The sequence below is a fragment of the Vicugna pacos genome, chromosome 2 (assembly GCF_048564905.1).
Source record: "Vicugna pacos chromosome 2, VicPac4, whole genome shotgun sequence".
Classification (NCBI taxonomy): domain Eukaryota; kingdom Metazoa; phylum Chordata; class Mammalia; order Artiodactyla; family Camelidae; genus Vicugna; species Vicugna pacos.
This window is the reverse complement of record NC_132988.1, coordinates 68,766,311-68,783,582: the sequence shown is the minus strand read 5'-3', so window position 1 is coordinate 68,783,582 and position 17,272 is coordinate 68,766,311. Positions and strand designations below refer to the sequence as shown.

At 38.9% G+C, this 17,272-nt stretch overlaps 1 protein-coding gene across 2 annotated transcripts; it reads left to right on the top strand.

Moving 5' to 3' along the window:
* The first annotated feature begins 740 nt into the window (after positions 1-740).
* Positions 741-16,892, top strand: GRSF1 (G-rich RNA sequence binding factor 1). 2 transcript variants are annotated; one of them, XM_072941107.1, is made up of 10 exons: positions 741-1,199; positions 3,667-3,823; positions 4,878-5,033; positions 5,425-5,568; positions 6,197-6,332; positions 8,008-8,192; positions 9,113-9,234; positions 10,403-10,538; positions 10,904-10,979; positions 11,943-16,892. In XM_072941107.1, the coding sequence occupies exons 1-9, from the start codon at positions 855-857 to the stop codon at positions 10,951-10,953; spliced, it is 1,431 nt and encodes a 476-aa protein (XP_072797208.1). In that variant the 5' UTR covers positions 741-854; the 3' UTR covers positions 10,954-10,979; positions 11,943-16,892. The 2 variants fall into 2 exon arrangements, with proteins under 2 accessions (XP_072797208.1, XP_006212576.1); XM_006212514.2 differs by lacking the exon at positions 741-1,199 and adding an exon at positions 1,374-1,513.
* Positions 16,893-17,272: the final 380 nt, after the last annotated feature.

Sequence of the window (17,272 nt, the reverse complement as noted above, 5' to 3'; positions counted from 1 at the left end):
AAAATGGCATAAAGTGAGGAAGCAATTACCCTACAACACGTCTTGTTAGGGAGGTAAAACACAGATGCTCAAGGATACAGTTCAAAGCTATGGCAGGGAGATGCTGAGTATATTCTCCCAGGAGAGCGCTTGGTGGTGCCACCGCAGCCTCTGTCACGGCTGCTGCAAAACAAGCGCTGAATGCTATTTCCAATGTTCACTTTTTCCCATAAAAGTGAAAATCACATTTCTTTCCACAGTGGAAACAGTTACTAATACGGGTCCTTCTTGAAAGCGAAGTGGCCTAGAGTGAACTTTTCAACACCGGGAGAATACCTGTATACGTTACTAACATATAATTATCTAAATATTTCATTTTAAAACAAAAAATTTGGCCTTCCGCACATAACTCAAGCTGGGGGGGGGAGCATTTTTAAACCTCCGCCGGTATTATTATCCCAACCTCTTTTTATAATCAGAGTATTACAATTCTTTCCAGAAACGGCCCTTTTTTTTTTCGCCCCTCACACCACAAGATTGAGGGGGAAGTGCGGCGCGTCGGCAGAACGGCGTTCCAGGGCTCCGCTCTCCCCAGAGCAGAAAACCTTGTTCTCTTCAGGCCTCAGTTTCCACCAGGTGAAAGAACAGCCAGTCGGTCGTACCGGCTCCGGGCCCCTCCCGGCCGCGGGCAGCCCCGCCCCGAGGGCGGAGACCGGGCGGGGCAGCGAGCTCCTCCGCCTCCTCCCGACTCGCTGCTGCCCCCGGTGCCGGCGGCGCATGTGCCCGGCAACCCCTCCCCGGCCCTGGATTCTACTTCCCCTCCGCTCGCGCTGCAGCCGCAGCCGCCTTCAGGCCCCGTGCCCCCTCCGGAGTCCATGGCCGGGACGCGCTGGGTGCTCGGGGCGCTGCTCCGTGGCTGTGGCTGCAACTGCAGCAGCTGCCGGCGCACCGGCGCCGCCTGCCTGCCCTTCTACTCGGCCGCCGGGTCCTTCCCCTCGGGCGTCTCGGGCCGTCGCCGCCTGCTGCTGCTGCTCGGAGCCGCCGCGGCCGCCGCCTCTCACACGCGAGGCCTCCAGACCGGGCCTGCGCCCGCCGGGAGGCTGGCGGGGCCTGCCCCCTCCGCCGCCGCCGCGGCTGCCGCCTCTTACTCGGCCCTGCGTGCCCCTCTTCTGCCGCAGTCGCTGGCGGCGGCCGCGGGCCCGGCGCGGGGATACGGCCAGGTACGTGGGTGCGGAGAAGGGCGGCGCGCCAGACCCTTCCCCGGCCGCGCGCCGGACCCTTCCCCGGCCGCGCGCACGCGCCCCCGCGCCCCTCCGCGTGCGCCTCCCGTGCGCGCCCGGGGATCCGCGGCACAAGCCGCACCCGCCTCCCACCCCCGCCCGCCCAGTCCTCCTATTGGGCCCCAGAACAAGGGACGCTTTCCCAGGCCTCGGGGTTTCTCCTTGTTTTGTTCTCCTCTCGAGTCTCTGGTCGGTTGGGCAGTGTAAGTGTGACTGGGGGTGAATGTTGAGGCCTTGTTTCCCGCCGGCCTATGGTAGGTTTTGTGAGGCTGTGGACGCCCCCACCCCGCATCCTTGTCGCTCTCCGCCCGCTGGTTGTGAAGTTGGGAGGCCAGACCCTGCGGAGGGTTGGGACTTTCCATGCAGCGGGAGCACTAGGCCTGGGCGGCCCTCGGCGCACCTCGCGGCCCAGGATGGGAAGGTTCACTCACACACTGCGTGGGCTGGGTTCATGGGGAAGGAGGCTGGTCCCCAACGCTCTCCTCTCTCGTGTCCCTGGGGAAAGGCGGGTTGCCCCAGTTACTGAAGGTCACCTCTGCACCTCCACTTCGTCTGACAGAAGGTCCTTTAGGACCATGGGTCGCCGCCAGTGGGAGGAACAGCCTGGGGACTGTGATATTGGGGGAGGGGGGCCGACGAGAGGCGGCGGCTGGGGCTGAGGCCATGGGTTGGGGACCCAGGAGTGAGTCTACAGTATTTTTTTGAAGTAATGTGTACTTTAAGTACTCAGGTTGCAGGTATTTTGTGCCTCATAGGAAGCTTTCTTTTCTGCTTGTTACGTGGCATCTGGGAAATGTCAGCACACTTTCTGATTGCCTTGTTCCTGATGCCGTGGGTCATATTTATCTTAATTCAATTTATGCTTCTCCTTGAATTCAGGGAAACTGGGAAGCTAATCAGCATGGCTGCTGCCTGCCAGTGGCTGAGCTAATTGATTTGAATCCCGGCCCAACGCTTTCTGCTGCCCATTTCTGTAAAAGCTTGTGATGCTTATGGAATTCTGGGAATATAGGGAATGTTACTTTTATTGAAAAAACACAAACTATCTCTATTAAGCCTTTGTGAGCTGGCTACTCCCTTTACTTGATTATTTTCTTCTTTGAATTTGACAAGTATAATGATACCTGTTGAGTCTCTGCTAGTGTCATATACTGTGCTTAAATTTATTATTGATTCCATAAAATTATGTGTAAGTCTTATCAGTGATGGGAACATACAAGGGAGTGAAGTATCTCTCTGTTTAGCCCAACAGGATTTAAATCACTTGACTTAAAGCCTGAGTTGTCTTCCCATTTTGATAATTGTAGTACTTGTTGCATTCTTACTATATATGCATTAGGCTTCTGCTAGAGATTTATATTTATCATTGACTCCTTAAAATTAGACATAAGTCTTTGTGTAAATGGTGAAATGGTACAAAGGAATCTGTTTCCTTAGCAAGTCTTAAAACCTGGGTTGTCTTTCCTGTTTATGGTTGTGGTGCTTGACCGAATCTTATTACATTCCAGTCTTGTAAAAAGGAGTTCTGTAGGTATGTCTCAGGCTCCTGTTACCTCACACTACCGCCATTGCCTTTTAGAATCTTTCCCTCATTCAGTTGGTCTGACATAACAATTGGCAGATTAATCTTTCCAAGCATCCTGCTGTCTTGTCAACACTCCTAAGATGTCTTTTGTCAACTCCCCTTGGCCTACCAGGTTAAGGACACACATTGAGCTTAACACTCAAGTCCCTCTGCCGTATGGTACCCACCAATTTCTTTTGCCAGCTCATCTTCTTTGACTCTTAATTGTACCCTACAGTTTAGCCAAATGGAATTATTGCTGTTTTGCAAATGAGCTTTGGTTCGTTCTGCTTCTTCCCCTCACTTCTCAAGCTGCAGTGCCCTATCCTTCATACATCACTGTCAGAATTCTAGCCTTCCTTTAAGGCTCATCTCGTATCTTAATTCTCTTAGTGCTCTGTTTTGAATTTCTATAATATCTTGTGTCTTAATTATAGCACTTAGAGCACCTTATTTTGTATGCTTGTCTTAGTCTAGATGGTAAGCTTTCTGAGATGAGGTTCTAATTGTGGCGTATACTCACATATTTGTCAAATCCGGGAGACCCTTCTTGTCCAGCCTTAACTAAAACACTGTTATTAGGTGTAATTTGGGACTGATGAATTTAAAACAAACCTGGAATAAAATTTGTCTTGCCAAATCATTAGGATATACCGACTTGTAGCTTTAGGATGTACAATTTAAGCCAAAGCAGGATGAGTGAGATTTGTGAATTTTACTTCCTGCCTCTGAAATAGTAACTGTCCCCAAAGAATAACATCCGAGTGTTAGTTTGTGGAAATAAACATTTTCTAAGTAGGTTGTTATGAAAGTATTTTTACATTTCTTCATTTCTCTTGGAAGGAGTCTAAAACTACCTACTTGGAAGACCTTCCACCTCTCCCTGAGTATGAGTTGCCTCCGTCCAAGTTAGGAGAGGAGGTAGATGATGTCTTTCTCATTCGAGCTCAAGGGTTACCGTGGTCGTGCACTGTGGAAGATGTGCTTAGCTTTTTCTCAGGTATGTTTTATGTATGTTTTAAATATGTTGATTTCATCTGAGTAAAAGCAGTCCCATAAAATCCAAGCTGGGCTTTGCTGTAGGCATCTTATCTGATGGGGATTCTCACTCTGGCTGGTTCCATATGCATGCCAAGTGACACCACTTGTACCATTTGTCATATATACCAGGTTTAAAAGACCTTGAATACAACAAAAAATTTAATGTTAAAGCTACATGGTTTAAAATCAGTTTTCTCTGAAGTTTTAATATGTACATATCAAAAAGTGAAAACCTGTTGGTAGAAATAAGTTAGAGTATTGGTTGAGTAGCTCTTTATGTAATACACAAAAATTTAATATGCAGATCACTTAGTAGCAAGTGATAGTGTTCCCTAAATAACATGTTTGGAAGACTTACGTATCTGTGGTTTTTAAGTTTCTGTATCTGACTGTGATTTTTAATTTCCCTCTTAAGAGGCTTTTTGAAGATGCTGCCTTAAATGTGAAATGATATAGCATTATATTAAGTACCTTAATGTGCATTGTGTGGATCAAGTGTTTTAAAAGCCACTTAAATCTTGCTCCCAGTTTAAGAGGTGTGCAGTATGGGGATGTGTTTCCCTGATAATGATAGGAAAGGAAAAAAATCTAATTATGTTGTAAAATTATTCTTATAGGATATATATTAGAGATCTTATCGTTATGATTGTAAGAGAAGATGACATGCATAAACCTAACCATATTTTTAATACCTTAAGTGATTTGAAACTGATTATAGAAGTGTTTGGAAGGAAATGTTACATTTTGCATCGAGCTTATTCTAATTTGTCATTTAATGGTCAGGAGATCGTAAGATTTTGTGCTAAGGTTGTTTATGTCTTCCACATGGAACGTTTTAGAAACCACCACCTCATTAGCATTCTGCTCGCTTCACTGATGGGAGTTTGTGTGAGGAAAGTGACAGGCATTTTGGAGCCTGCTTTGTTTTGCTGTTGGAAGATTGCAATTCTAGTGACTTGTATAATTGAGCTATTGATTTCTAGTTTTAATTCATTTAACTCACATACTTTCAGACTGCAGAATTCGCAATGGTGAGAATGGAATACATTTCCTCTTAAATAGAGATGGGAAACGAAGGGGTGATGCCTTAATTGAAATGGAGTCAGAGCAGGATGTGCAAAAAGCCTTAGAAAAACACCGCATGTACATGGGGCAGCGATACGTGGAAGGTACGTGACGTCATGTTCTAGCTCCTGGCGATTGTTACGGTAGACTGTGCTTCCCAAGGCACTTTCAGCTCGTCCTTAACAAGAGTGAAGTAGTTAGATATTATGAATACACCCGTTCCCAGGGTGTGAAAATGAAGCCCAGAGATAATTTCAGATTCTTACCTATAAAATGAGGAGGATGTTGACCAAATTTACCTCAGAAGTTGCGATGTTACACCTGGCACATAGTAAGTAATACTTGATAAATGTCATTTATTGTCTTCTCCAGAGAAGTACATAAAGATAAAAATAAATACTAGTTTTTGGATAACCCACCCAGTGTGATTATTTTTTTAATGGCTTCTTTCTTTATTGTGTAAGTTTTGCATACCTTTTATGCTCTTTTTCTTAGTATATGAGATAAACAATGAAGATGTGGATGCCTTAATGAAGAGCCTGCAGGTCAAATCTTCACCTGTGGTAAACGATGGCGTGGTTCGTTTGAGAGGACTTCCTTATAGTTGCAATGAGAAAGACATCGTAGACTTCTTTGCAGGTGTTTCCCAGTTATATCTTGTTTGGGGCCTCATATCTTTTCCCTCACATTGTTTCCTCCTTTTTTTTAGGTGAACCTCTTCCTAGGTAACTGCATACAGTTATATTAGGTGCTTTAGGGGGGAACTCTTAGGTTGGATTTTAAATGTTTGTAGATTTTATAAGTGTTTTGACCTTTCACACTGATCTTTGGGAGATGTCAGATTTAAAAATGATTTCATGTGGGTTCATTTTACTATTGAGGAAAATGTCCTCTCATAAGAGTGGTTATATTTGTCTAAGGCAATAGCAATTTATATGATTTAAAAGCATTATCATCTAATTCTTAGCTGTAAAATATGTACCAGTAGTGATAGTCTGAATCTTTTCCCTACTATATAATTAATGGCAAAACAGATGGACAGCTTGGACCCTAAACATTTTTGAATATGTAGATGTTATTAGCTTTTGGCTGCATAATAATTTTCTTCCCATTAGGCATGTATTCAGCTTTGGGGCTGGCAAAATAGTCCTACAATTTTACTAGTAAAATAAAAAAAATTCTTAGTATGTGAAAGAATGTTTTAATTCTAAGAATAAAGATGCCCTTGCTAGCAGAACTAATTTGTAATAATTTTTGGATGTCTTAGGACTGAATATAGTAGACATTACTTTTGTCATGGATTACAGAGGGAGAAGAAAAACAGGAGAAGCCTATGTGCAATTTGAAGAACCAGAGATGGCTAACCAAGCCCTGTTGAAACACAGGGAAGAAATTGGTAACCGGTAAGTGAAGCAGATACTAATGATGTGGAAGAATCATACTTTGGGTCATTTTGATGAATGCATTGTAATAAAACAGTAAGATTATCTAAACACAGAAAAAGAAGACAGTAGTATGATAAGCTGTCAAATGCCCATCACTTAGATTAACAAATTATTAACATTTGTTGTATTTGCTGCACCGGTTTTTCAGTATATATCTTTAAAAATCCTTTTTTAACACGATCCCAATATTATGACATTTAACAAAATTAGCAATGATTTATTGTCCAATACCAGCCCATAATCACACTTTCCCATTTATACCAAAATATCTTTTCCATTTGCTTTTTTTTGGCACCAGAATCTAGACATGGTCCACACATTGAGTTTGATTGTTATGCCTCTAGTCTCTTAAATTAGAGCAAATCCCCTTTTCCTTTATTTTTTTTTATTACCTCCTGCTTTTTAAATGCAATTGACTTTTGAAGAAATTGGGTCAGGTGTCCTGTTCAGTGTCTCACGTTCTGTATTTATCCTGTTGCTTCCTCATGGTGTCATTTAACTTGTTCCTTTGTATCTGTTATTTCCTGAAAACTGGAAGTTAAAGCTAAAGTCTTGAATTGACTCAGGTTAACATTTTGATATGGATACTCTCTGGGCAATACTGTATACTGCATATCTCATCACATTAGGATGCATGTAGTGATGGGTCGGTTCATTTGTGTTTTAACTTTCATTTTCGAGGAGTACTTAGAAGTGTCAAATTTTAGTACATTGTTTTGCTGCTTTCTAGCCTTTTTACCTGGCTCCTTTGAAGTTTAAAACAAGCCATTTCAGGATCTACTTAATGGAATTAGTTCAGAGGTCTTTATTAAAATTTTTTGTTACTTAGTTATTTTTTATGAAATTTTTTTAAATGAAGAAAGTATATGTAAAGTACCCTCCCTTTAATTTTTTTTCAGTACTCTTCATATTTTCTTATAACTTGGAACACATCAATATTATGTTTTTATATGGGAACATTAAGGCAGTGTACAAATGTCTTCAATAAATTAAGAAATGATACCCTCTAATCTTTATAGATCTGTAAATAAAAATGATTTTTACAGTTCAAGCTTAATAACTAAATTTGGAAAAGCAGTGTTGTGAAAAAGAAAACTGGTTCCAGAAGCCTGGATTTAATCAATAGTTCCATAGTCAAACAGTAAGTCAGAATTGACATTTACATCATGAATTCTCATTAGCCTCTTAGTGCAGTCCTGAACTGGCTCCTCATATACGGTGACTTTTAATATCTTAAACAGTTATGATTAATTTTCACAGAATTGAATTGTAAGGCTTCAAGAGATTAATTAACTATTAGGAAAAAAACCTTTCTTACCAAATTAATTCTTTTCATACACGCAAATAACCTCTGCGTATTTGTCCTCATGAAGCAAAACAGGGTAGAAAGCAGAGGTAAAATGTATGTGAAGAAAACTGTTATCTTGGGGGTGGAGGTGATTAAACCAGTGACCTGTTCCGTTGAGAGTACTTCTTCATGGCCTAACATCTATATCCATTCTTTTTGCCCCACCGGTTTTCTTTGGATACCTGGGTATGTCAGGTGTTAGAAATATTGTATATGCATGTTTTAAAGAGTTCAGTGTAAAGTCACTTTGTACCATTGTGCCTGTTCGCTTTTGCTTTGACATAGATATATAGAGATATTTCCAAGCAGAAGAAATGAAGTTCGAACACATGTTGGCTCTCATAAGGGAAAGAAAATGGCATCTTCTCCTACTGCTAAGTATATAACTGAGCCAGAAATGGTCTTTGAAGAGCATGAAGTGAATGAGGATACCCGACCCATGACAGGTTTTGAAAGTGAGAAGGAAGTAGGTAAGGACATTCCTCTTATTGATCTGCTTTGCATGTTTTGATAGTTAATTTTTTTATGACCGTGTTGTATGAAATTATGAGATTATAGGACAAGGGAATTGAGTTAAATATTTAATATGTCTTTGAGTGTAGAATGTACTCTGAATACAGTTGCCTCTAAGTATCCCCAGGGAGTTGGTTCCAGGACCCACCATGGATACCAAAATCCATGAATGCTCAAATCCCATAGGTAGCCCTCCCTGTCCATGGGTCCCACATTTACAGATATAGAGGGCCAACTATGTATGTAGAAGGGCTTTATTATGCCGTAGGCTTTTGCCTTTTTTTTTTTTCAATATAATCATCTTCGTAGATTCTATGTCAAAGGCTGGGTGGCACATATATAAAAAAAGAAGTAAAATGTCAACACTTAAGATGGGAAAAAAATGTGTATAGAGAGCAGGAATGTTGACTAAGGAGTTTTGTTTGCCTCTGTATTTAATCATTCCTTTGATTCCTAATCCCAAAGCAACATTTGGAATCTTTGAAGTTGATAAATCCTTTTTAAGTGCGTGCCCTAGGATTAGCCTGTTACAACTTTTTTTTTTTTTTTTTTTTTTTGGTGACGATAACCCAGAAAGTTTTTCTTTTGCCTTTATATTTTTCCATTCATAATCATTTCTCCTCTCTGTTGTGAGAGAAAGATACAGTCTTTTGGAATCTGGTAGTGGTTTGAAATACTGAAGCCTTATGAGTGTTCAGGTGATATTTGTTAAGTGGCAGAAATTTTAGGTTGTTTTGGCTTTTAAAATTAAAGCCCTCTTCCTTACTGTTTCAAGAGGAATGAAGGACTTGGACGTACAGGTCATGCCTAGTTATAACCCGTTAGTGACTCTCGAAGCTGCAATGTTCTGGATGGTGCTTCTTGTTCTGCTTCTCAGAGTTGCCCAAGGAGACGTCAGAAAAGCTTCCAGAGGCTGTTGATTTTGGAGCTGCGTCTTCACTACATTTTGTCCACATGAGAGGATTGCCTTTCCAAGCCAATGCCCAGGACATCATAAATGTATGTGGTAGTAAGATACCCAGTCTCAGTAGCTTTGAACAGAAGTTCTAAGGTGGAACTTCTATTAAATCAGGGAAGGTGGAGAAGAAGAATACAGCATCCCTGTGGTAGCTTTGGGTAGTAAGGTGGCGTCTCCGTAGTTGTGGAGGCTTGTCTTACTTTCTTGAGCCAAGAAGTATGGGTTTTATTACATTTTAGGGTCAAATGTATAATAGATAAGAGGATTTTATAGATGCAGAATAATATGGTGTAGGTTTAGTATTCAAAGTAAAAAAGTTTGGTTTTTCTCTAAATTAGTTCAACCCATTCATTTTTGAGTTTAGGAAAAGGAGACTCAGGGCATTTCTCACAGAGCTGTTATATACTAGACACAAATCCAGGACTCCTAAATGCCTAGAGCTTTCATTAGACTGTACAGCCTCCTTACATCTGGCTTCCCTAATCTTTGAGAAAAGGAATTTTTAAAATATTTTTATTTCATGATAGATACTGTATGAAATGAAAAGATAGAACAGTGAAGCCCCTATTGACTTCATAAACTTGAGAACATTTACTTAAGGTAGATCCATACTCAGAGCCCTGTTTCAGTTAGTAGTGGGGTCTCACAGTTTTCTTCATGATTTCAAAAAGCGTAATAGGAATCATATCTTTACCTAAATGAAAGTTGCATGGTCTTGTTAAAGAATTACATTCTGTTGCTTTGGTTTGGAGTGATAACTACTCAGCGTGGTAGCTGTCTTTAGGTAGTGCTGGTAAAAAACTGATTATCAGGTGGATGTCTAATTGAAAACAATGATAAAAATGAATTATGAAGAAATGAAGTGTATTTGATGGATAGTTTTTAGAAATAGGGAAGGATGTGTGTGGGAGGAATAATAAAAATGGTCCTTCTTGGTATAAAAAAAATTTGAGAATTATATATACGGTATTGTACTTACAGTTTAAGTTCTCTGTGAACAGATATATGAAATGTGACTTTGAGTTCCAAGAAGATCAGAAAAGGAGGTGGTAGATGTGTAACTACATTGTTGCTTAAAGAGATTTCCTGAAAATAAATTTATCAGATACATGAATCCAAGTCTGAAAGAAAAATGCAGAGCCACCAGACTTGTAGAAATCGGACCCAGTAACATCATGTTCCTCTTGGCTTCCTTGGTTTGTTGTTCAGTTTTTTGCTCCACTGAAGCCTGTTAGAATCACCATGGAATACAGTTCCAGCGGGAAGGCCACTGGAGAAGCTGACGTGCACTTCGACACTCATGAAGATGCTGTTGCAGCTATGCTCAAGGATCGGTCCCACGTTCGTAAGTGCTGCCCTTGGTTTCTGTTGTCATGTTTGATGTCTGTCTGTTTACAAATGCCTTTCTCTGCTTTGCAGTTTGCCTAGAATTTTTCCTTTGGGATAATTGTATTCCATTAATGCTACTAAATAAGTATAAAAAAGACAAAAAAAAAAAACCAACCCCACTATATTATAGTGAGAAGCATTTATTCATTAATTATCATGCATATATCCATCCAGAATTAGATAGAATTTTTTTTTTTTCACTAGGGAAAGGATGGGGCAAAGGGCTTGAGTTACTGTCTGAACTATGAGGAAAATAAATGACTACACCATTATTTCTGCCCTTACAACTTTAAAAAATGAATCTTTTTTTGTCATCCTCAGACCATAGGTATATTGAATTGTTCCTGAATTCGTGTCCAAAAGGAAAATAAGACTTCCAGAGACTCCAGATAATGAGGTAAATTTAAGAGGTGCAATTGTGGAAATTATTTTCAATTGATAAATTAGTCATTTCCTCACTCGTAATACGATTGAAGCCATTTCTTTTTAATAAAGATCAAACTAATCATGATAATTGAAGCTTCAGTATAAGGAGTGAAACTCCCCGGGAAACAGACTATATTATGGTCATATAGTGGCTTTGAGTATTTTCCCCTTTAGAATCTGTTTGTACCATCCCCAACGTTCATCACGCTGTGTGCCCAGATAAGTACCTCTGGCTGCTCTATGTCACAGTACATTAACTTGTCTTCCTATAAAATTTAAATACATTTACTCAGTTCTAAGATATTTTTAAGATGTTATAAGTGATACATTTGAAACCAGGGTGTATCATGCATCTATACACTGAATGTACTGCTGTGTCTTTTCCTAAAATGGTGTTATCAAAATGGCAGTCCTGGGAAATCCTTAGATTTCATACAGTTAACTTCTCTGTGGTAAATCAACTATGTATGTCTTGATGTTCCTTCCCTTACTCAGTGCTATATGGTGTCTTTTTTCCCCCTAAAATCTTTTCATATATTGTATTGTAATCATTTTTCTACATGTAGTGGTACATTCCTTTGAGGCACTTTACTGTAATGATTCCTTAAAAACACATGGGACATTTCTTTACCATCGTTGTCATAGACTGTTTTTGGATATAAAGTCCCACAGTCTTGTGATGTTAAATATTTTCATTAGTTAAACTCTATATGAAATATATTCTGTGCTCAACTCTGAAAATCTACTGTCTTCATGCCAGGCTGTAAGCACTAACGCCCAGCTAATTTTCTTCACCTTAACTTAGTTGATTTGTCGGAAAACTTGCACTAAATCAGAAAGAAAAAAAAGAATTTATAATTTGAAATGATACAGGAACATGTGTAGTAGCATTTTTCATTTTGAGTAAATGTACACCACTTTTTTTTTTTTCCAGGATGAAGCAAGAAGCATTTCATTTGCACACCTTTCTTGGACATGGGATATAAAGTTCCAGTTTTTTAAGCAGTAACTGCTAGAGGAATGATTTGGGGGTTTGGGGTGAATTGCTTATAAGAAAAAATCCATAATGGACTGTTTAGCAAGAAAAAGGAAAGATTCAGTTGGGGATTATGAAATAAACTACAAATTTAGTTTTTTGTTTAAACTGTCCAGAATCTGATTAAAGAATCTGACCGTTATTTTCTATGATTAAACAGTTTGTTTTCACAGAGGATATGTGACCCAGTGTAAAGACTACGTATTTTTATTCAGCACTCTTCCTTTAAAATCTTCTCCCATTTTAAAAATAATCTGTTTGAGGTTTTCTTTTTTTGCCTGTGAATTAAGAGCTTTGATGTAAAACTTCTCATGGAATAAAGTACTGATTTCTTTTAAGCAAATACTCACCAAAGCAAGGAAAGGTTTCAGACCTTTGAACCATTATCATTTGGCAGAGTAGTTTTAATTTTAGGTGTATTTAATTACTTTGATAGTGATAAGACTTTTAAAAAAGGAATCAAAACAAAAAATACCACTGGTTAGTGTAAATGACAACAGTTTGTCAGTTTGATGTCTCTGGAAATGTTTTGCCTTTCTAAACCCTGTGCTACAGGCATTTAACATTGGTGTCTGTATAATTAAAGAGGGAATTGTAGTGTCAAAAGTTGTCTGAACACCCCTGCCCTCAGCCCCGTCTTTCTTTGGTTTTCAGTAAACCTTGAAGTGTGTGTTAGTGTCAAAACTGTGAAGTGACATGTCATGGCAGTCCTGATTGGTAAGGACATTGATGGCTTCACTTGAATTTAAACCAGCTCTAGATAGGATGGAATCTAAGTCTCCTCATTTGCTTTTTTCAGTGGGGTAGCATATCCCATATTTTAGAACAAGTAGGGGTGCCTTGCTTAAATAAAAATAGCATTTAATGTATAATTGTGTGAAGGGTTTATGGATAAAGCTGTATTTCTGTCACATTGTGGCAGTACCTTCTGCTTTAATATTAAACAGCTTGTTATTTAAACATTGGATCAAAATAGCTGGCTTCAAAATGTAGTCCTTAATAAACTAATTTTATGTGCACCTGTAGGAGAATCAAAGTCCTGTATACTTTCTCTGCCTTGTTCCTGTTCTCAGGGTGACGACTGCCACGTGGTTACCAGGAGATGCAGATCTAGTCCTTAAAATTGAATTAGCCCCAGTTTCTGAGAGGTGATATCTGGAAGAGAGATTACATCTTCTCTCACTTAATACATAACCGTCTTTGATTACCAGCTAAGATACGAAATCACTGTACTGTAAGTAGTCAATAAATGAAGGCTTGTTTCAGGCTGAAGATTACCTAAGAGTATTTATTTTGGAGTGTGTGAATCAACCTAATATATTTTTATTACATCAAATCCTGGTATATTGTAAGAAGAAATGATTATTTTTCTGTTGTGTTTGTTTCCACCGTCCTGAAAGAACGTGACTTAATCAGCGAGCTTCTGTATTACTACCTGGATAGAAATGTATTTTCATGTGTAGTTGAGTATACTGAGTGAGCTCTGAGAACTGGTGTCTGTAGCTGTATGACCAATTAGAATGTGATCTTTTTCTCTCCTTTTAGCAGTAGGTATCTGATTTGCTGCAGAAAAAATCTGTAGGGTCTGTTGGGATTGTGGTTGGTGAGGAATTAATTCATTTGCAATTACTTTATTTTAAAGCTGATGAGTTTCATTTGCATATCCCTGGGAAAAGAATGAGAGCAGCAGCACTAAGATGTTACGTGGTGGGTGAGCTGGAAGGGTTATCTTCTTGTCACACTAGTGGCTGATTTCTCAGTGCAGAAGGTGGGCGTTCTTGGGAAATCATCTCATGAATTCATATGCTTTCCTATACTGCCGTTAGTAAGTTATTGCTCATAATTTAGGCTGGTACATGGATAATTGCCGATAGGACAAATGTAGTTACTGGAAAGAGAAGAAAAGCACATAATAGAATAGAAGTAATCTTTTATGTGTATCCAATCAAAAGACATACTTCTCTTTTGAAATTTGACAAAACTGGGTTGTGCAACATCATTTTTTACTGAAAAAAAAAATGACAGTGACTTTTGCTCTTCTGTTTGGGTCCTTTGTGTCTTTATAATCTCCTAGGTGGTAAAGTTGTCAAAAATAGTGGGATTGGATGTGGCCAGGTTGTCCATATCTTGCTTTTGCTCGCTCAAAAGAATTGCAAGGGAGAACTCGATAAGTAGCATGTAGATACCAAGGAGAAAATGCTGAAGACTGTGAGCTGATGAACTCACTGAAACCAGAGGAGGAAGCAAAACCATTTTGTATTTGTCCCTCTAAGCCTGGGTAAATGAGGCTTCTGCCAGGTGGGCAGGGAGACCGAATCCGCTGTGGAGCAGAGGCTCTATATCCTTTTCACTAATTCTGCAGTATGACAAGAAAGAAGCAGGAGAAAGCCACTTCCATCTCGGTGACTTTTTGAGGCAATGACCCTGCTTGTTACTAGTTAACATGCCCTATTGGCATCCTCTGCCTTAAACAGTCTCTTAGCAGATTCTCATTTGGAGATTTTTCTCTTCATTACATCCTATTCATTTTATAATTTAAAACACTTAATTAGTTTGAGTTTCCTCCAAATTACATGAAAGGGTTCACATTCAATTGGTAGGACCTGTAATATAGGGTAGAATGGTGTATCTCAGCAGTAAAGTGCCTAAATTACAGGGGCTTTGAAGAAAAATTGCTCGATGTAGTAGGAATACATTTTCCTGCCTGACTTCAGCAGGTTGGAAAATAAATCTCTGAAGTTTGTACGAAGGGAATAAAGCTGCTATAAACATTCGTGTGTAGGTTTTTGTGTATACATAAGATTTCAGCTCATTTGGGTAAATACCAAGGAGTGTGATTGCTGGATCATATGGTAAGACTATGTTTAGTTTTGTAAGAAACTTGCCAAACTGCCTTCCAAGATAGCTCTACCGTTTTGCATTTCCACCAGCAATGAATGAGAGTTCCTGCAGCAGCTCATCTTGCCAGCATTTGGTGGTGTCAGTGTTTTCAATTTTAGCTCTTCTACTAGGTGTGTAGGGATAGCTCGTTTTAGTTTGCAGTTCTATAATAACATAAGGTGTTGACATCATACTGTCTTTGGTGGGCGTTCGTTCAGATATTTTGTCAATTTTTCAATTGGGTGGTTTTCTTACTGAATTTTAGGAAGAGGATAGAGGAAGGTTTAATTTGGTTCTTATGCTTTGATGATATGAAAATAAATAGTGGGGTACTTTTAAAATTGTGTTTTTATTTTTTGAAAGAAGTAAAATTCAAGAGATATGAAGGGGGTATACAGTGGACAGTCTTCCTCCCATCCTGTACTTCAGTCATATCTCAGGCAACACTCATCAGTTTCATTTAATGTAAACTTCCAGTGACTGCATAGATAAGCAAATATTAATAGACATTTTCATTTATTTTTAAAATATAAATTATAGCATACTATGCCTACTATTCTGTACCTTTTTTCCCTACTTAATACATCCTGAATATTTTATATCAATATAAAATCCTTTCTCATTTTTAAAAATCATTGTACAGTACGGATGTGTATGTAATTTAACCTGTCCTTACTGATGAGCATGTAAATTGTTTCCAATCTTTTGCTATTATAATGCCAAAATGAATTGCCTTGTATAAATTTGTGTCATTTCGTACATACATAAATTTCTCTGTAGGATACATGGTCAAGAGTATGTGCACTTGTAATTTAGATCTAAAATTAAATTTATATCTCTAATTGGTTTTTTTCTTAGTTTGCACCAGCAGTGCAAGTGCCCATTTCTCCGTAGCCTCCCTGACACAGTATACTAGCAGTCTGTTCTTTGCCAATCTGGCAGGTTAAAAACACACCCACACACAATGGCATTCTCTTATGATGTAGGATTTCTTCATTTTAAGAGCTTTTGGACTTTCTTTTTTATAAATTTGTCTTCATATCCTCTTCCCATTTTTCTTTGTCTCTTACAGACCCCTCCTCATCTTATCCTCATTAATTTTAAAGCAAATTCAAGACAATGTTATTTATCTGGATATATTTCAGTGTGCATCTCTTTTTAAAAAGGACTTTAAAAAATACCATCATTCCTAAAAATAATAGTTTCTTATCCAATATCTTATCTGATGTCATTTTTTAAAAAGTTCGTTTGAGTCAGGATCTAAACAGTAGTGCACACACATTTCAATCATTATTATGTCTTTTTCCCTGCGATATAGTTTAATAAAAAATTTCAAGCATTTGAAAGAGTTAAGTTACAAACATGCCTATACTTACCACTTCAATTCTACAAGTAACATTTTGCCATATTTGTTTCATCGCGTGTCTGTGCATCCATCCATCTTTTTTCTCTGTATGTGTCAAAGTTGTAGACATCTATATTTGACTCTTAAATTTCTTGTCATCCATATTAAGTAGACTTCTTTTTCCTTAGGTAAAACTCATAGTTAATTAAACAAATGTTGTGTACCGTTTGATGAATTTTTACATAAAACTCTGTAATCCAAACCCCTTACAAGCTGTGGAACATTTCCATCACAGAAAATTTCTTTAGTCAATACCTGCCCCTTTTCCACCCCTTGCCTTGTTAGGATTTTGTTTTCACCATAGATTAATTTGGCCTAGTCTAGAACTTAATATAAATGGGAGTCATACTTTATGTATTCTTGTGTAAATTTCTCCCACTCAGCATGTGTTAAAATTCATCGATGTGTTTCAGCTCATAGTTCCCTTTCACTGCTGTGTGGTATCCTATTGTATGAATGAATATGCCTCGGTTTAACCTTTAACTTGTTGGGTGAACAGCTAATGAATGCTGGGCTGTTTCCAGGTTTTGGCTATTATGAATAAAGTTGCTGTGAATATCTTGTGCAAGGCTTCTTGTGAACCTTCTTGTTTTAACTTCTTTTGGGTAAGGACTTAGTAGAATATCCTGAGTTGCAAGGTTGATAAATTTTTAATTTTACTAGAAATTGATATACCCTTTTCCAAAGCGGTCATCCTGTTTTACACACTCACAAACAATATGAAAGTTCCAGTTGGTCCGCATCCTCACCATTTGATGTTTTCAGCCTGTAACTTTAGCCATTCTGTGTGTAGTGGTATTTCATTGTGGTCTTAATTTGCTTTCCCTGACAATCAGTGATGTTGAGCATATTTTCATAAGCTTTTTGGCCATTCAGATACCTATAATGAAATTGAAGTGCCTGTTTCTTAAGTTATGTTTCCCCTTCCATTTCTTTTCCCCTT

Coding starts and splice junctions, on each gene's coding strand:
- GRSF1 (XM_072941107.1), top strand. CDS start 855: ATGGCCGGGACGCGCTGGGTGCTCGGGGCGCTGCTCCGTGGCTGTGGC. Junction 3,824..4,877: donor TGTGCTTAGCTTTTTCTCAG/GTATGTTTTATG, acceptor ACATACTTTCAG/ACTGCAGAATTCGCAATGGT. Junction 5,569..6,196: donor CATCGTAGACTTCTTTGCAG/GTGTTTCCCAGT, acceptor TGGATGTCTTAG/GACTGAATATAGTAGACATT.